General features: G+C 45.6%; 1 protein-coding gene and 1 pseudogene across 2 annotated transcripts in view; one reads left to right on the top strand and one right to left on the bottom strand.

Moving 5' to 3' along the window:
• The window catches only part of LOC112832848 (ATP synthase peripheral stalk subunit d, mitochondrial pseudogene), a 407,341-nt pseudogene that overhangs the window by 40,507 nt on the left and 346,854 nt on the right, over positions 1-19,980 (bottom strand).
• Positions 1-19,980, top strand: part of MYO1E (myosin IE) — a 190,610-nt gene that overhangs the window by 147,127 nt on the left and 23,503 nt on the right. For both annotated transcript variants that reach the window (XM_025883701.2, XM_073877089.1), the window contains 5 exons: positions 4,987-5,085; positions 12,114-12,258; positions 15,736-15,850; positions 16,066-16,235; positions 16,320-16,465. In XM_025883701.2, the coding sequence (XP_025739486.1) occupies positions 4,987-5,085; positions 12,114-12,258; positions 15,736-15,850; positions 16,066-16,235; positions 16,320-16,465 (675 nt within the window). The remainder of the gene's footprint in view (positions 1-4,986; positions 5,086-12,113; positions 12,259-15,735; positions 15,851-16,065; positions 16,236-16,319; positions 16,466-19,980) is intronic.

Raw genomic sequence — 19,980 nt, 5'->3', positions numbered from 1 at the left:
ATGAGGGACCCTCTCCCCGTATCTGACCAGTCCAGCTTCGGATGGCTCTTGTATTATTAGCAAGCTCTACAGTCTTTCTCTACGTTGGTGTGACCCTGATCCAACATTTCTAATCTGCTCGAAGAATTATTCTCGTGACTTTCCCGTCTGACAGCTCCTGTGTTTGTTCCCGGCAGTCGTCCCGTTCCGTGGCAGTCTTCACTCCCACCGCAGTTCCTCTGGAAGAGCTGGATGTGGAATCTGACCATCCCCTTCCTTAGTCATTCCCCTGGATGTACTTCATTTGTCTTCTGCATTTCTGAAACGTGTCACTCAATTTCTCCTTTGAGGCTAAGAGGGTAGCAGCACTGTCACCTCTTCCCACCTGAAGATAGAAAATGTCTATTTGTTTGTTTGTTTGTTTATTTATTTATTTAGCATTCGTATACTAGTTCTCAAGCTTGTGGATGCACCAGAGTGTCCCTTAGAGGGCTTGTGAAAACTCAGGTTGCTGGGCCCCGCTTCCAGAGATTCTGATTCGGCGGGCCTAGGTGGGGCCCAGGAATGTGCATTTTTTAAAAGATTTATTAGAAAGAGAGAGTATGCATGCACGCGAGCAGGAGTGGGGGGAGGGGCAGAGGGACAAGCAGACTCCCTGCTGAGCAAGGAGCCCAACGCAGGGCTCTATCCCAGGACCCTGAGATCATGACTTGAACCAAAAGCAGATGCCTGGGGGCGCCTGGGTGGCTCAGTCGTTAAGCGTCTGCCTTCAGCTCAGGTCACGGTCCCAGGGTCCTGGGATCGAGCCCCGCATCGGGCTCCCTGCTCCGCGGGAAGCCTGCTTCTCCCTCTCCCACTCTCCCTGCTGTGTTCCCTCTCTCGCTGTGTCTCTCTCTGTCAAATAAATAAATAAAAATCTTTAAAAAAAAAAAAAAAGCAGACACTTGACTGAGCCACCCAGGCACCCCAGGAATGCGCATTTTTAAGAAGTTCCTAGGTGATGCTAGTGGAGATGGTCTGGGCCTCATACTTTGAGAACAACTGATCTAGAGCAAAGGACTGGCCTGGGATTTGGAAGGACTGTTTTGTGGTGCTGGCCTGTCACTTAAGAGGTTTGAGTGAGACATTTCATCTCCTCAGTCCTCAATTTCTTCCTCATTAAACGAAGAGCGTTAGTTCAGAATGGGATCTCCTTCAGTCTGACAGAATGTCTCTTCCAGACCTGGGTGAGCTGTCGGCCTGCCTCTGCCTATCTCTATGTCACTCCCACACTCCCCCGTCCCACGTTCACATGCACGCACACCGCATCGCATCCCGTGCACATATACACACACACCGTAGAAGGAGGGTGATAGAGGCAACCTCAGATTACGGAATCTTGGAAGCAAAGGTAGTGCTAAGGGGTGCTTTAGGCCACCTGTCCCCCTACTTCAAATCCCATCCAGCTTTCCTTCCTTGGCCCTTTCCAATAAACATCATCTTAAATGAAAACCTCTCCCTCCCCCTACACATGCAGCACCTCCCCAGCACACACTCCCTTACCCCGTGTAGATTGCTCTGCTCCAAGTCTCTCTAATATAGAAATTTTGTGATAGCTACTGGTCGAATGTTTCCCAGCCCTGATGCTATCTTCTCATAAAATCCAAACTGATTCATTGAAATATCAAAAAATGGAGAAATTAAAACAGATACATTTATTCAATAAATCCCCATAGAATCCCCCATAGTGGTGATTTCCTTTTATTTATTCATTTATTTTTAAAAAATCACATCACTTAATTGAATTGCAGTAAGGAACTTCTTAAGATCCATTAGTATAAACAGGTGTTAAAAAGTCTAAGGTATTTGTTGGTCAAGTGTTGATTTATATTACATATAGGATTGCTTCCTGGGATGCGCCCCCCCCCCCCCCCCCTCCCAGTTCAGGTTTATTGTGTGACAGATGGTTTCACTTCTTCTGAGTGTGGAGAGTTAGGGGCTATGAAGGGGCACTGTGCTTCATTGGCGGGGATTACATGGTCAATTGAAGTTCTCAGTGGACAGGGTTACTCATTCCACAAGTTTATGGGGTGTGGTTTATTTTTCTTTTCCTGTTGAAAATGTGTTTTTGTTTGGCTCTGGCAAAGTTGCCTGCCCTGGGTTCTGAATTGCTGTTCTAGCAGAGTTCTCAGGCCTTGACCTACTTGCATTAACAGCCAAGGAAAGTCTTGAAGAAGCCTTGCCCCGAGGGAACCACTGGGCATTACCGGCCGGGTTGATGTTTACTGAGGAGGGGATGGTGCTCCAATGAATGACCCCAGTGATATGCAAAAGTCAGCTTAGCTCCTTTGATTACATAAAATGCTAAACAATACAGAATTTGCTAAACCCATCGTCCTGTGGAAGAAAATTTCTGTAAGACAGTTTCCTGGTGATGGAAGTTACAGTGAATGAAACAATGTTTTAACAAGAGGCATATTCTTTCCTATGGGATTTATGGAAATGGAACATTTTGACTTGAATCAGTGGGTGATGCATTCCCTGCCTCAAAACCTTGGGATAAAGCCAGTGTTTACAAACAATACTTAAAGCGAGCAAATACCTGGGGCACCTGGGCGGCTCAATTGGCTAAGCATCCAGCTCTTGGTTTCGGCTCAGGTCATGATCTCCGGGTCCTGGTAGCGAGCCCTGCATTGGGCTCCTTGGTCAGTGGGGAGTCTGCTTAAGATTCTCTCTCTCTCCCTCTGCCCCTCCCCCTGCACGTGTATGCTCTCTCTCTAAAATAAATACATAAAATCTTTTTAAAAATGACCAAATACCTCTAATTGACACCCTCGTATGTATTTTCCTTAGCGGAGAAAAGGCCAGTGGTGAGTTGGAATTTGGAGGATAGGAGAGAGGAAAACAAATTATTTTCCTGAATCGATTTCTACTCCTTTAGTTAAGCAGATACGGGTCACGAATCAAGTGTGGATATTGATTATTCTTTCCATAAAGGTTGTTTTAAAAGTAATTATCTTGAAGGAGCTGACATTTCTGGATACTGGTCAAGTAAGACCAGTCGGACTCAAGACTTTTCTTATTACATCCCTCACTGTGTGGGTCAGTCCAGGCTCCAGCCCTCTTTCCGCTTAGTTTTGCACCTGCTGCCCTCCCACCGCCCCGGGCCACAGCCTTTCCCCACCTTTGTGCCTTCGCTTCCACCGTACCCCCTGCCTATCCCTCCTCTGCACCTGCTGACTTCAACTCATCCTTCCAGACCCAGGCACACGTCACCGTCTGAGACTCCCCTCCCTATGAAAAAATCCATTTCTTTCTCTAGTCTCCCGTCCTGGTTTACTTAACTGTACCTGTGAATATATTAGCATAATAGCAGCTTCGTGTCACGCATGCCAGGAGCCAGCTCAGTGCTTTCCATGCAAGGTACCCAACTAGGAAGAAAGAACTAACGTCACCATCGTCACTTCGCAGACGTGGAATGTGGGGCATGGAGAGGTTACACAGTGGCAGAGCCGGGGCCATCCCGGGGACGCAGCCCCGGAACCGAGCTGTGGGCCACTGTGCCGCCTGCAAGATCTTCAGCGGGAACCGTTTTGTCCTTCCCAGGTTCCCTGGCGGAGGGCGGTGTGGAGTGGCACGTAGCCGGTGGCAGCACGGGCGGAAATGTGGCCGGCCGAGAGCCTTGCCGGAGAGCCAAGTGTTGGGCCCCGGAGTGAAGTGGGAGGGGGCCGCTACTAGTTAGCTTTCCAGTGCAGCAGGTCACGCAGGTCGCGAGGGGCCCTTCTCCGGGAGCCGTCACATGTACTCAGTGCGGAGAAGGCGGGCTGCCTCCCTGCCACGGCACCGTTTCTCGTTTCCCTCAAATGTCATGTGTCCCGGTGTCCGTGTTCAACCAGCCTGCGTGACGGACAACAAAGGCCCCCGCTGACCTCCCCGAGTGGACGGTCAGCAGCTACTGGCCAGGGTCTGCCACTCGGCTTCAGGGACACTGTGCTTCTCGGGAAGGGGTGAGCCATTTTCACCAGTGCCCCCCCCACCAGGTCTGCTGAGCCAGAATCCCCAAGGGGCGGGGCAGGGGACATTTGCTCTGATAACGAAAATCCCATGGGAGAACCCAATCTAGTAGGACCTGCATCCATTTTCCAAAACACGCTGGCACTTGTTTACTATCATGAAAACCAACTAAAACTATGATTTACATATGTTATTAGAGCATTTTTAATTTAGGTATTTGAAATTAATTAATTTATATGCCCTTTCTTAGGTTGCATGTGAAAAGCTTAGATGTGTAATCTCCTTAGGCCTAGAGTCACTATTAAATTTAGGTTGAGAACAAAAACAGCCCTAGTGTCATTTGAATCCGAAGTTAAAAGTTCTTTCCTTTAGTCTTTTGGAAAATGGATACTTTTGTTCATAATCTCAATGACAGGCATATGGCTTTTTGTTTTACTGTTTTTTGAAATAGATGTGTAAAGTCTTCTGTAATTGCTGTATTTCACAATAAAATATTTTTTAAATGAATATTATATAACCTGAGGGTCAGCTCAGACTCTGAACACTATAAATTATAGTTTGCTTGTATTTTTGGTGGGGGGGAAGGGCACAGGGAGAGGGAGAGAGAGAATCCCAAGCAGGCTCCATACCCAGCAAGGAGCCCAATGTGGGGCTCGATCTCACCACCCTGAGATCATGACCTGAGCCAAAATCAAGAATCAGATGCTTAACCAACTGAGCCCCCCAGGTACCACTATAGTCTTTACGTGTGTGTGTGTGTGTGTGTGTGTGTGTGTGTGTGTGTGTGTGTGTGATTCAACTGAGTACATTTAAAGATCAGATTGGCTTTTACTCAATGATTCATGAATTGGGCAGCATCCCATCTAGTCTGTTTGCATAAAATGGAGCTCCTAAATTGTAGTCTTTTTAATGTGTCCCTGCTGCTTGTAATTGGGGGTTTGAGGGGATAGTGGCTAGGAGAGCCAGGCGAAAGAATTATCCAATAATATCCTGGCTCTTTTTTCTCCTTGACAGGGTGAAGCATCAAGTAGAATACCTGGGTCTGAAAGAAAATATCCGAGTGAGAAGAGCTGGTTATGCTTATCGGCGCATCTTCCAAAAATTCCTACAGAGGTAAGAAACTGATGACTGTGGATTTTTTTTTTCTTGCTTTAAACAGGTTTGTTGAGATATAATTCATTTACCATAGCAGTCACTCCTTTAAAGTATACAATTTTTGGCTTTTTAATGTATTCATAGCCTTGTGCATCCATCATCACGATTAGTTTGAGGACATTTTCATCACCCATAAAGAAACCCCACTTCCCTAGTCACTGGCCCCCAATTCTCCCCCTCACCTCCTGCCCCAGGCACACACTTCTTTCTGTCTCTGTAGAGAGAATTTAAAAATATTGCCGTTTTTCTGGGCATTGTGTAGAAATAGAATCTCACAGTATGTGTCCTTTGGGACTGGCTTCTTTCAGGTAGCGTAATGATTTTACGGGTCACCCACGCTGTGGTGTGTATCTGCTGCACTTCATTCCTACCCACTGCCCAGTAATATTCGCTTGCACCAATATTGCAGTATTGTATTACATTTTACTTGTTCATCAGCTAGCTGATGGCCATCAGTTGTTTCCACTTTTTGGCTGTGATGAATAACAGAGAATGCTGCTGTCAACATCCACATACACATTTTTGTGTGGACATATGTTTTTATTTCTCTTGGGTGCTCACCGAACAATAGAATTACGGGGTCCTCTGGTAACTTCTGTTTCACCTTTTTGATGAATTGAGAGATTGGTTTCCAGCGTGGCTGTACCATTTTATGTCCCCACCATCAGTGTTTGAAGGTTTCAGTTTATCTGCATCCTTGCCAACATTTGCTAGTATCTGACTTTGATAATACCCATCCTGTTGGGTATGAAGTGGTATCTCGTTGTGGTTTTGATTTCATGTCCCTGATGGGAAATGATGTTAGGCATCTTTCATGTGCTTATTGGCCATTAGGGAAATGTCTGTTCGGCTCCTTTGACCATTTTTAAATTGAGCTCTTTGTCCTTTTTTGTTAAGTTGTAACAGAATTCTTTTTACCATTGTTTATTGTAGAATAAATCAGTAGCCACAAGTATTTGGTCTGCTTAGTGTAACACTTAAGTTCAGGAATTCATGATAATTGTGACACGGGAAGGTTTAACTTGACTGACCAAATAGTAGTATGAAGATGATTTCAGGAAAATATTTAACCTACTTAAGAAAATAAGCTTAAAATATTTAACCTCAAAATTTTTGTAGAGCCCATGTATAAACTTAAACTGATTTTCACGTTTCCATTAAAGTGTATTTGGCAGGACCTGTACTTAAATTGCTCTTATTTCATGCTACTTGTTTTTGAAAAGGATAGAATTTAATGTCCTTAAAATATTACATGGTTTTAACTTCTCTTAACGATTCTAAGTTAATGGGATCCCGCTGTATTTTCTACATCTGTTTACTCTTATTTAAGAGGGAAGAAAGCCATATTTAGCATTTTAATCAGAAAATAATTATGTCAAAAAAAATAATTATGTCTTCAGGGTATAGATAGAGAAACAAGATGTAAGAATTTTTTTTTTTAAATTCAAATTTTATGTAACGAAGAGGTAGTAGGCCGAAGAAGAGCTTCGTTACGGTTTTTGCGGTTTTTGAAATAGAGTAATTCTAATAAAGTAGTGTTTCCTTGAGGACTGTCCTTGTTCCTTGTGTCCTGAGATTGGAATGACTGGCCTACCCATCACCAGTGTGGGTTGTCACTGATGTGGAAGGTCGAGAGAGGCCTAACAAAAGGGTAGATCGTTCCATTCAATAAAGTCTCGTTGACTCTGTCTCCACACAGTCAAGATTCCTGTTAATTTGAGAGGCAGACTACACTAGGCATAAAATCCACGCTCGTGGCTCTCTGAATTGATTAAAGGGCCCACTCCACCTACAGTGGAAGCAGAACTGTATGGCAAGAAGTACTTAGGCGGTTGAGAAAACAAATCTGTCAAGTTCTTGCATGACTATAGCAGCAAACATTTGCCAGTGAACAACTGAGATGTTAATTATGAAAGACTACTCTCCTTTAAACAGATCGATAACACTAGCTAGAATGGGATTTCTCAACTTCAGCTATCAACATTTGGGGCTGGATGAGTCTTTGTTGTGGGGGGGCCATCCTGTGCATGACGGGATGCTGCCCTCTATCCCTCCCAGGATACACTCAACCAGAAGTGTATCCAGATATTAATGTCCCCTGCTAGGGGGTGGGGGTAAAGCCAGTTGAGAACCACACCTTCAGTAATCATTAAAGTTTTTGCAAAACTGCATGTCTTTGACAAATACCCTTTTTTTTTAATTAAGAGAAAAAAATTAAATACAGAAAATAGTGAATGAAAAGTATTTCCTCCATCTTTCCCTAACTCAGAAGGGCCTGCCCTCAATAATTCCAAAGCATTCATAATTTTATTCTCCTTCAGTAGTTTTTCCTATATTTAAGAACTCTTTAATCTGCAAAGTCTCTCCAGTTGACATTACTATTGAAAACTAACCACATATTTTTAAAAATTTAAAGTTGGCGTTTTTTTTGTGGGTGTTTTGTTTGTTGTTTGGTTTTTGGAGAAACTGATTCTGAAAGACCTCGTGCCTTCCATATTATTTAAAAACAGACAAGCCATTGGGGCGCCTGGGTGGCTCAGTTGGCTAAGCATCCAACGCTTGATCTCAGCTCAGGTCATGATCTGAGGGTCATGAGTTCAAACCCTGCATTGGGCTCCCCTCTGGGCATGGAGCCTACTTTAAAAAAAAAACAAAAACAAAAAACAGACAAGCCATCAAACTTGACTTCCGTAAACAATGCCGTGAGCCTCCGCACTGGGGAGAGCAGGCAGTCCTCAGGAACGTCTGAGCTACCCTGAGTAGGCTGTGTTACATGTTTGTAGCAGCTCCGTAAATGAGCTGTGAAATGACCTGGTTTGGTGATAATATCCGGGCCTCTGTCGAGTGCCATCCTGACCCCACGCACGGGACTTTCTTCTGCGCCTGACACAGAGTAAACATGTAGTGAATCTCTGTTAGCCCCTTTATGTTGAGGGACTTTGACTGAAGTGATTCCATCCTTGGATGTCTCCCCTCTAGCTCTCCTGCTGTGGGCTTTTCCTTTCAGAAGAGACAAATGGACAGACCTGTCTTACACAGAGCGGGCTCTTTTGATGTCATATATCTTTTGATTTGAGAATGCTAGGAGAGTAATAAAAAGAAAGTTTGGAAGAAAATTTATTTCTCAATAAAAAGTACTCAAAAATGGCTAGCAGGCCGTCTGTGTCCATGGGCAGGGAATATTTCTCCAGAGACAGTGCTGTTTTCCTTAAGGTGTGTGAGTCTGAGATCCTGATCATGCAGAATAGGGCCAGAGTCCACCACTGTCTGTCTCGTCCCGTGATCCTCTGTGAGTAGTTGAACGGTGTCATACCTTTAGTCTCCTCGGGTTTGAGAAAAAAGGCTTTGTTTATAGAGTTGCTTTCTAGACGCCTGCAGAAAGCCTGCAAAGTGAGAAAATAACAACCTGACAGAGAAGGATGTTTTAATACCCGGCATGACTGCCCATGTGCATGCTTCCTACATCCCTCCCTGGGAAGGAAGCCCAGAGGTCTAACAGAGCAATGGTTCACACACAACCTAGAGCTTAGGAAATAGGCTTAGCCAATGGGAAATGGGCCTTTGTGTGTGTTCATTTCCTCTCTGAAAAATCCTTTATGTTTATCAAAACCATCCCTCTTGACTGTGAAAAATCAAAAGATGCCTTAATATCCCCACCGATGGGCCATGTGCTCTTGAAGTAAGGCCTGCCCTGCCTTCAGAAGGAACACCCTATTTGCCGCCCCCAGTACAACTCTCATATCTTTAGAAAGTGTCAAAAGCTATTCGAAATGGCAGCCACTTTTGAGTCTTGCTTGGGAAAATAGTTGTAAATTCTCAGAAAACAACTTCTCAAGCTAGGCAGCCTATGCCCCTTACTGTGGCTGAAGAAAAAAAACAAGTGTGGGTCCTGATTCTTAGGAAGAAAAACCTGATAGGAACAAAGAGCTTTCTAAAATTGTTCTTATGGCACCATTTACACACCTCACCAACATACTTCCCTTGACCTTGACCCCGCCTCTCAGAATGTGGGGGGCGGGGGAAAGGGATATTTGTGAGGAAAGCCGATCCATGTCCTGGGCAAGGAAGAGGAAAGAATAGAAGGCTCAGGAAAACATGGGGTGTCAAGAGTGTCCTACGAGCTGCCAAGACTTTCGTGTCCTTGGATGTCAGAAATATCCTCAACTCCAGTGCCAGCAGCGAGAGGTCACTGGGGTCAGGGCTGCATTTCCTCTGAGGAGGAAACATTGATTCGTCCTCTGAGATAACGAGGAGCCCATGACCCACCAGTCCGAGGCAAAGAGAAGAGCCAGCACACAGGCCTTGAAATGAAATATTGGCATAGTTGGGTCTTAAACTGAAAATGCTTGATGAGGGGAATGTAAGCTACGGTCCTCACCTCTCCGAAGCTATCACAGGTACCATGTAGGCGGCACGCCATTGCCTTCCGACCCCTGTTTCCAGCAACATGTCCCGGAGGACAGGTGAACTGGTGGGGGGCTTCCTTAGTGGGAGAGCCTTATACGAGAATTGGGCACTGGTCTCTCCATTGAACACAAAAGGAAGTGAGGAGGGCACCTCAGGCTTCATGAAAGCTAGGGGAACACAGCGATGGTCTGTGGTCAGAGGGCCCTGGGAACGCCACGCAAAACCCACATCTCGCCCGGACCCAAACTATTAGAAGCCTTACCCTGTCAGCTAAAGGGAGAGAAAGTCTGCAAAACAACTTCCTTACTATAAAAAAATCAAATGCGAAATGCAGCATCATTTTAATAGGGGTGGGGGTATGTGAGTTGCAAAGAGCTGCCCATTTGTTTACGGTTGCACAGTATGGATACTTGCCTTTAGAATTTTGATTAGGTGGAGCCAAGCAGAATTGGACTGTTAGAAATTTGTCACCTTGGAGGCCAGGTTTTTTTCTTTCTCTCCCATAGCCTGCATGAATTTTTCTCCTTCATCCATTTAGACTGCCAGTGCATTCCTACTTGTTCAGCGGGTCTCCCAGTGGCATCTAGAAAAGTTCTGCTATCCGTCATTTATATGTGGCTTTGTTTGTTGGAACTCATTATGCCACACATGCAATATATTCATACAAATGCGTGGCTTCAACTGGGTGTTTTCATTTTTAAGTTTTTTGTCTCTAATTAGGGAATAGGAGGGTTTGCTTCTCCAAGGCATTTAAGACATTATCAAGCAAGACGTGGATATTTGGGAGCATCAGAGAGGGTCCCACCTTAGTCCCAACCAACCAATCCTGAAGTAATAACCTGTTTCTCTCCACTTAGTGCGTTCTGGATCCTGAAGGCCTGGCGGCTCTTCTTTTCAAGATTCCTTTCTCCCTTCTCCCTTCAATGCCATAAGTCAGTCAAATCTTCGTATAGCTTCTGGAAACAAAGGGCCTGGCTTCCCTAGAGGCCTGGAGCCCAATCATTGCTTGTGTTCTGGATGTGCCTACACAAAGGCCATGCCCTCCAACTTCCCTTCTACACTCCTCTGTGATTTCTTCTCCCCGCCGCCCCCCACTTCTTTCCTTCCTTCCACTTCATGTCTTTGGGACCTTCGATATCTGACATCCTGTAGTGCTTAGTATGTCAGCCTCTTGCATAATTACAATGTTTATAGCACAGATGTGTAGTAGACTGTATGGTCTTTAAAAGAAATACATACACATAAGCCACTCCATGGCTTATAGGTAGATTTGTGATTAAAGAAACAGATTGGGGTTCACATCTCAGCTCTGACAGTTACTAGCTAAGTAGCCATAGGTGAGTCTCTATTTGCCTCTGTTTCCTACTCTGCAAAGTGGAAAGACCAACCAAATCAGGTGGCTGTAAGAAGAAAATGAGATCATACATCTAAAGCACCAAGGGGCGCCTGGGTGGCTCAGTCATTAAACGTCTGCCTTCAGCTCAGGTCATGATCCCAGGGTCCTGGGATCGAGCCCCACATCGGGCTCCCTGCTCCGCGGGAAGTCTGCTTCTCCCTCTCCCATTCCCCCTACTTGTGTTCCCTCTCTTGCTGTCTATCAAATAAATAAATAAAATCTTTAAAAAACAAAGCACCAAGAACAGCACTTGAAGCAGGGAGAGCACCCCGTAGATGTTGGCCGTTTGCTGTTAGTTATGACTGCTGAGCCCGGACATTGGGGAAGGTGCTAGATGTGTAGTATGAACTACACAGGTGTGGCATCCACGCGAGGAGTTCTTGTCCTCGTGGAGGAGGCATAAATGAATTAAGTGCAAACATGAATATAATTACAAACTATAATATATGCTCTGCAGGAAAAATATTACTTTCTATGAGAGAAACTAGCAGGGGAGGGGAGATGTTTGCTTGAGTAGTCCAGAAAGGCCCCTCTGGAACTGTCACGGAAGGGTAGTCCCTCTGCACTGGAGCCAGCCACATGAGGTGTTTACTGAACGACACACTTGGTAGAGGGGACAGCATGGGCCAGGCTCTGAGGAGGGAGAGTTTAGTGTGCATGAAGAAGAGGCCATCCTCCCAGGAACACAGTGAGTAGGCGAGAACGTAGCGAGAAGAGCCAAGGACCGCATGACCAGGGCCTTGGGACTCAAGATGCGCAGAATTCCGAAGGTGAAAGTGAATACTTAGTAATAACTGCTGCTTATAGGGAGCTTGATAAAACTCTTTGCATTAACTGTCAAGTGTGCAGAAGAAATTGGGGGAAATCACTGCTGAGAAAAGAAGGTTTGATTTTGCCCAAAGATTGTCACTGGCCACCTTCAGGAGTGCTATTTTTAGACGATGGTAGAAAGGAAAAGCAGATTTTCACCGGGGTGTTAACATGGAAACGGTCGGCTAGGGAGTGGGTAGGAGGGATGCTCCAAAATGGGAATACCAGACCCGCTGGAGTTTTGCAGCTGTTGAGACCCATCCCTCGGCCCTAGAACCGAGGTGAGTGGATCTCCAGGACCCTGCAGCACTGGGTGCCTTTGGTGGATAGTCCAGTCCGAGTCTGACCCTTCTCTCCCCAACTGTCCTCACAGGTACGCCATTCTGACCAAAGCCACCTGGCCCTCGTGGAGAGGGGACGAGAAACAAGGGGTCCTCCATTTGCTGCAGTCCGTCAACATGGACAATGACCAGTTCCAGCTCGGAAGGAGCAAAGTGTTCATCAAAGCCCCCGAGTCTGTGAGTGTGCGGCTGTCCCCCGGTCATTGCCCCCCGGTCATTTCCTTAGGGCCACCCCTCTTCCCATACACCTCTCCTGCCCTTCCCCACACATGGCTGGCTGCCTTCTCCCCCCTTCCATCCATTTGTGCCTTCGGTGTCCTCTCCCTTGCTCCCGATCCCTGTGTGGGTCATTCCCCACATCCCTGCTCCTGTAGCCTTCAGAGCATGCGGCAGGTATAAGAAGAAGTCATCATAGAGTAGTTTCTCTTCTTTCCCATTGTCTCTCATTCTCGACGGTAATCCCATCGAGGTCAGGGACTCTTGTCCCTGTGATAGGCCATTGTGTACTCAGAGCCTTGTATAGAACGTGGCTCATAGCAGGTGCCCACCAGTTATTTATAGTGTCCAGTAGTGCCTAAGCTGAAAGGGACTTCTTTGTCCCACACAGGAGGCTTGGGTCAACTTACATCCTCACCTGGGCAACACCAGTCAGGTCACTGACACACGGACACAGGCTTCCTCCTCAAAGGTAGAACAGAGCTCAGGGTGAGAGGTCTCGGGACTATATCTTGAAGACCATGAGGGAGCCTGGAAAGAACTTTGAGGAGAAAATTAGGGAGGAGGAGAAATCTGAGTTCATGGAACACAAATATTTACCTGTAAGATAAACATGCATTTTTACAATTCACAAACATATTAGACCTCCACAGATTCACTGGAGGAACTTCTTTATCTTCCCTGATGGGGAGGTGGTCACTGTGAGCCTTAATGAACTTCTGTAGGAAGTTCTCAGTTCCTAAGCTGGATTCCTTTGAGCAGAACCGTCAGTTCTTCTGTCCAATTAGCTCTGGGACTAGGGAATGAAGACATTACTTTTTAAGATGGAGAAACTTCTGGAACTAACCAAGGTTAGGCATCATCATTTCCTGAGGTTCCTTGAACAATCGTAAGACTCCATTTCAGGAGTCTATGGTGAGATTGGCAAAATTAGTCATCAGATCAAGGGGAAATAGCATGAGAACTGGCAGTGTTGGTGATAGTGGGAACACTTGAACTTGAGGCAAATCCCGGTCTTTCCATGAGTTCTCTCTTCTAGAATGGGCCCCGCAGCCAATGTTCTGCCTCAGAGGATCAGCCTGAGACCCAGAAATGATAATGGTTGTAACTGAATGGCTTTAAGAACCATAAAAATTATTAAATAAATAAGTGGCACACATCAATTGAACCCATTTATGAAAAGTTTGTGGTAGCATTTTCCACTTTGAGTTATTTGTAGCTTCACAGCAATTTCATTTCCAAATATAAAATGAAAATGTTGTGTCATATACCATTAAGCAACCCACAGAGCAGTTCCTGTTCTTTCTAAAATGGGATGGAGTGATTTATCAGTACAATGCAGAACTCCTCTGTTGTCTTATGCCCGCTTTTACTTTTTTGTCTTGCTAAATTTTCACATATAATTAGAACAGCCTCAATATTTTTCATACTTTTTTTTTTTCTGATTTAGTTGAGCTGTGGGGTTTTACTTCCAAAGTCAGGGTTTATTTTGGGTTTGCTTTTCCTTGTCTTCCTCCCAAATGCTTTATTACCATCACCTGATTCCCCTTTTCCCCATGTTTTTACGCACACGTATACGCAAACACGCGCGTGCACGTACCTTCACCACTAATCTCTCCCTTTCCCCATCACTCATCCATCCACATCGAGCGCTGACATTGCCAACACTTTACAGAAACTGGTTTTTAAAAATCAACGTTATGATTTTGTCTTGACTTTTATAGTAAATGTTCTGACTATACAAAATAATCCATTTGCTTTAAGAACCCACATTAGACATCAGACACCAAAAGGTTTGGTTTTGCTTATTTGTTACATGTGTCCATGATTTGGGGTTTATTTTCCTCTCTTTCTTTTCCTTTTTTCTTGAACCTCCCTCTAACCCACATGACTTGTGGAAAAAACCTAAGACCCAGCTAATCTTTGATAATCTATAGGAAGTTGGGAATTGGTTGCCTCCTGCTTTCTGAGTCACAAGTGTATTTTCTGTGACACTCCCAAAATAGTTCTGGGAAAGAAGAAAACAAGGCTTACTCAGAAACCCAACACACAAGATAAGAAAAACCAACGAATATTCTTCAAACAAGCAACCACAGGGCTCAGATTTTAACCATTCTGTCCAAATGTGCAACCATGTCTTCCTTTTGTTTTTGGAAATCTCCTCGTGCCTGTTAATGGTGCTGAGGGCTGCAGAATGAAGCAGCCCCTTCCCTTTTGAGTTTGGGATGTTGTTTTTGCACAGCTGGGGCCTGTGAGAAGCAGAAGCTGAGGGACAGGAAGGGACTGAGTATAGACCCAGATGAACAGAGGCAACAAATCAAGCCTGGCTGCCTTCAAAGCAAATTCACTTGCTTACTTCTGGAACATTTCTGCACTGACTTGTCATCATCTTTACTTGTTTTCATTGGTACATCTTATTTTGTTTCCTAGAGAGTCACGAAAACCACTTCCTAGGTGAATGAGAAAGTTTCCCACCATTTCATGAGTTGATCAAAGGCAGATTTACAGAGAAAGACTTGCATGTCAAAGTGAGGAAGAGCCTGGCAGGGCCTGGAAGACCTGGAAGGTTCACTTTCCTGACCCACCCAACCTTAATCCCGGAGATAACAGAAATATGTGGCCGGTGTCGTGGCTGATGAGCTGGATGAAATAAGGTGTTCTAGAATATAAATCTAGAATGCTCCCTGAGCCCCAGTGGGCACCCGGCACATTACAGCTGTTTGCTCTCATCTTCATTATTCCAGAGCTCCGCTGAGGAGGGTGGGAGCAGTCGGGATTGTCAAAATGGCCTGAGTCTCAGGACCTGCCAGTGTTTGATGTAGGCCCTCAAACCAAACAGTCTCGGTCCCTCTCATTGAGCCCATGTCCGTTCATTGCACATCTGAAGTCCAGCTCCAGTTGCTCTGGTTATTACGCTCTGGCCCAGGGAGTCCTTGGAGACTGTGCAGCAGGACGTGTGTCCTTTCATGGAACTGAAAGTAGGGCAGCTCTCTTTCCACAGCAGCACAAGCTCTGCTCCGACAGAAGCTGGAAACTGTGAAGAGGCTGCACGCAGCAGTAAATGACAGGCTCCTCCTCTCGTCTAGCCAGCTAATACCCTCCTGGGATCAAGGCGGGGAGCCAGTGGATAAATGGTGAATCACTCATTAGATGTGCACAAATTGGGAGCAAGGCAGGGCAGGCATTATCAAGGTCTGACTGACGCCAGATACGGCTATTTGCCGTTATGTTTTTTGTTAAACGAAGAAAACAGAGATAAAGACGGTCCAGTGATTATAAACCATATGCCCTACTAATCATGTTTTCACCTTCGTTCACGAGTCTGAGAAGCCACTTCCCAGGTTATGTCCTTGACTAAATTGAGTGTCCCTGATAACCAAAGAAAGTGACCTTCAGGTCTTGTGAGTTGGCTCACATTTGCCTTCTCTACGTTCACAGCTCTTCCTTCTAGAAGAAATGAGAGAGAGAAAGTATGATGGGTATGCTCGAGTGATACAGAAATCATGGAGGAAATTTGTGGCCCGGAAGAAATACGTCCAAATGAGAGAAGAAGGTATTTCAGTCGTTTTTGTTCCGTGCATTTCACAAATCTCAAGAATAATTTTGCGTTTAGGTGAAGTTACAGGTGTTCACTTTATTCTGCGTATAATGTCATGCGTTAAAAATCTTACATTCACGTAGAGTTTCTCTTGTGTTTTTCCACACGATTTTCCTCCTCTTTCCGGGGGACTGACCCTCCCATCTTCTCTGTCCTTTCGGTTATTACAGCCTCAGACCTTCTGTTGAACAAGAAGGAGAGAAGGAGAAACAGTATTAACAGGAACTTCATCGGGGATTACATCGGGATGGACGAGCACCCGGAACTCCAGCAGTTTGTGGGGAAGAGGGAGAAGATCGATTTTGCAGACACAGTGACCAAGTACGACAGGAGGTTCAAGGTACACACTGACCGCTGCCCATTGTGGGGAAAGTTGCCACTTTGAGACGTCTTGTCCACCTTCTTAAAGCACATTTCCCTACAGGGTGTAAAGCGAGACTTGCTTCTTACTCCTAAGTGCTTGTACTTAATTGGACGAGAGAAGGTCAAACAGGGCCCAGACAAAGGCCTGGTGAAGGAGGTGCTGAAGCGGAGAATTGAGATGGAGAGAATCTTGTCCGTGTCCCTCAGGTGAGTGGCAAGCGTTGGAGGCACAGGGCTGCCCATCCCTCCTCATCACCACCATCTGCCGTTCCAAACACAGCCTGGAAAAAAGCCTGGCCAGGTTCCCCAGTTGTGAAAATCATGGTGAAGAGAACTGAGTGTCGTCTTCTTCCCTGAGGAGACCTGACCTTCATAGGTCTCAAGAATGAGATTCCAAGAAGTGGCCTTCTGGTCAGCTCCACTAGTCAGGGGGGTACTCAGATCCTTTGTTCTCATAAAACGTGAGAGAAAAACCTGTTATTCGAAACTGAGTATAACAGCTCTGACTGAAGTGGGGCCCAGGGACCAGAGTCTGTCCCCAAGCCCACCTCACCCATGTCGAAGACTTAACCCACTTCACGCCAAAGGCTCAAGCAGAGATTCCCATCCACTCCTCAGTATTGCCTTTTAGTTTGTTGTGACCGTGGATTGTCCTGGGAGGGAAGTGTCTTTGGACTCCTGAAGTTCCTTTTTGCCTGTTCGGGCATGGAGGGAGTACAAATGGTCTCCATAATCTGTAGCCCTGGAGTCATTGCTAAATGCTCCCTTCAGCCCCAGGTTCACAGGCAGGGTTCCTGGCTCTTCCCGTCAGCAGTCGGGCTTTCTTTTGACAGAGGGGCTTGTATGTGTGAGGAGACTTCCTTAAATCATCCCATGCTCAGATCTCCCAGACTAAATTCCCTCTGATGAGAGGAAATCCTTCCAGTACACAGAAGGCTAAGAAAAGGGGAAGAAAGGCCCCTTTGAGCTCAGTAGCTTCCCCCTTGAGTTGCGTCCCTGGACCCTTCTGAGGAGATTGTTGCTTCTGTCAGGGAAAGCGGCGGGCCACCATTGCATTAAAAGTGGTGCTGTTCTGGCTGCTTATGAACATGTCTTCTGGAATTGGGACACCTCTCAACTGTTATTCCACACAGAAGACAAAACTGCTGCTCTCGGGGAAAAAGCCAGGGTTTTGTGTGCTCAGGCCTCCAACCTACCAGGCTGGAAATCCTGGCTCCGGTGTGTAATCCAAAACAGATTTCAAGTTGTGTCCATTCTTGGCCTGTGTCACTGTGGTTTCTGATTCTCTCTGTTCCCGGTTTTCCTGATAAAGGGCCAGGTGGTGCTGTGAGGTTAAGTGTTTAAAACATTTCAGCTGGTAAAACTTCTAAGCAGATGAGTCCATCAGCCGCCTCTCTAGCAGCCCCACATCAGGTGGCCCTCAGTGCCGTGGGTTGGCAAGAAGAGCTCTCAGCACTGTCCCGTTTTCAGGTCTTCCTGAGCATTCAGCTCACCGGCTAGGTCACAGCCCGAGCTGGGCAGCCTGCTGGCCACACTTCCTGGCTAGCTGGGCTCTGAGGCTGCCCTTGTTGTTCCAAGGAACCCGACTGGAAGCTTCTTGTTTTCTTGCATGGGGACCAGCTGCACCTGGGCAAACGGGGTTAGCCGAAACATGCTGTGTACTCTTGACAGGAGCTGTGGCTGAACGCCAGGGCATCATAGCTCCAGGGCATCTGTGCTCATCTGTGATGATTCTTCCTGTTATTATTGCCCAGGCCCGTCTTTAGCCTTCAGACCACTCAAGCAGTGCTTGATCATAAGTAATCATATGTCTACATTTGTATCAGCCACTTTGACACTATCTTTTTCGTCTAGTCCTTGAGATTTATCAAGGTGTGTGGGATATCCCCACTCAGATTTTTTCCTTTTGTCTTCTCTCACAGCCTCTGGGGATACAGTGTCTCGTGGTAAAACCACCTTCCTCTGCCTTCTCTTGAGTATTCATGGTCTAGACATTTGCTCCTTTCTGGCCTTTCCTTATTAGAGGATGTAATAAAATGAGGTACTTAGCCTAAAAGTTGTTCTGGCTCTCCGGAAAGAAAAGAGTCTGAGTCATTGTAACTTGTGATCTGTGCATGTTACAGTTACTGAGCCTTACACTCACCAAGTTTAATTCTGTTCCCTTATTTCCTTCATCCACTGGGTTAGGCCAGTAATCTAAACCAAGTGAGGAATGCAACCAGATGGGTGATGGTTTGTGCAGAATCAAACCCAGAGGAGAAATTGATTGTGCTACCAGACCACCAAATTTGTGTGTGTGTGTGTGTGTGTGTGTGTGTGTGTGTGTTCTCAAAATATTTCAATACTGGTATAGAGAAGGATTTTAACAGTTTTAATTCAGGGAAAAAGTTGTATCATGTGTATATTAGCTGAAGACAGGCTTAGTGCTTGACTACTGGCTGGAATGATCACCCAATGGCTTCTTCTAGTGAAGACCATCAAAGTGCCCACAAGCTCGGTCTTCTGGACCACCTCTAACTCTTATGACCCCTGTAAAAGCAGAATGGGCTCACAGCTCCCAATCAAACTAACCAACCGTGCAAAAACAACCACATGACAGTTTGGGAAATGAGAGCATGACTATTTAATACGAAGGATTTAGTGTTGATTTCTTGAGGTGTGATCATGGTGTGGTGGTTATTTTTGTCTAAAGAGGCTTTGTTTGGGGCACCTGGCTGGCTCAGTTGGTAGAGAATGTGACTCTTGATCTCAGGGTTGTGAGTTCGAGCCCCACGTTGGGTGTAGAGATTACTTAAAAATAATACCTTAAAAAAAGAAAATAAAAGAGGCTTTGCCTTTCCTTGATAAACAATGAAACATTCAAGGATAAGATAATGTTTATACTTTGCTCTTACATAACGTAGTTCGTGTGTGGCAGTAGGGGTAGTGTAAGCATAGACAAATATGATTGTGGATTGATAATTGCTGAAACCTCCCAAGGTATGGAGGTTCATTCTGCTCTTCTACGTTTTTAAAATATTTGAAATTTTCCATAATAAAAGTCTTTCCTAATCCTCTGGTAGACATCATATTTTTAGAAGTTTTTACCTTTTATAAATAGACTGAAATATATCTAATCAAGTTATCATTGAAGTTTTTTTAAAAAGTTTTAGTTAAGGAAGAAGATACAGGACAGGCCCAATAGCTCAGGGAGAGGTGAAGACTACAGTTTCTCAAAGGGACTCTAGGATAATTTGAGAAGGAAAAATCCTGTCTAAGTGAAACTTCAAACATTTCTGCCTTCATGGGAGAGTTGGCAAGAATATCAGGGGATGGGGCCGCCTGGGTAGCTCAGTGGTTAAACATCTGCCTTCTCTTGAGTATTCATGGTCTAGACATTTGCTCTTGGGATCCCAGGGTCCTGGGATCGAGCCCCGCCTCGGGCTCCCTGGGTCCTTGTCATTCCAGTAGCTGACCACCAAAGACCCAAAAGTACATGGCTGCCTGTCTGGGTCAGTAGATTTTCTAGTACTTACATGCGATGGGAAGAGCCACCTGTAAGAGGACCTCAGGCAGATGCTCCCCTGGTCACAGCGTTCTTGCCCAGGATGTTTCCCTGCCTGATTGCCTAAACGTGGTAATAAGAACAGCCTGCTTCACTCCTGTTTAGCTGACCTGAACATGACTGACATCTTTCCCTGATGTGACCTTTGAGCTTTGGGAACCTGCAAGCTGTCAGCATT

Source organism: Callorhinus ursinus, unplaced genomic scaffold (assembly GCF_003265705.2).
Source record: "Callorhinus ursinus isolate GAN/ISIS: 27379988/994484 unplaced genomic scaffold, GSC_fseal_2.0 scaffold25, whole genome shotgun sequence".
Classification (NCBI taxonomy): Eukaryota; Metazoa; Chordata; class Mammalia; order Carnivora; family Otariidae; genus Callorhinus; species Callorhinus ursinus.
The sequence above is the reverse complement of the archived record's forward strand: the minus strand, read 5'-3'. Positions and strand labels throughout refer to the sequence as shown.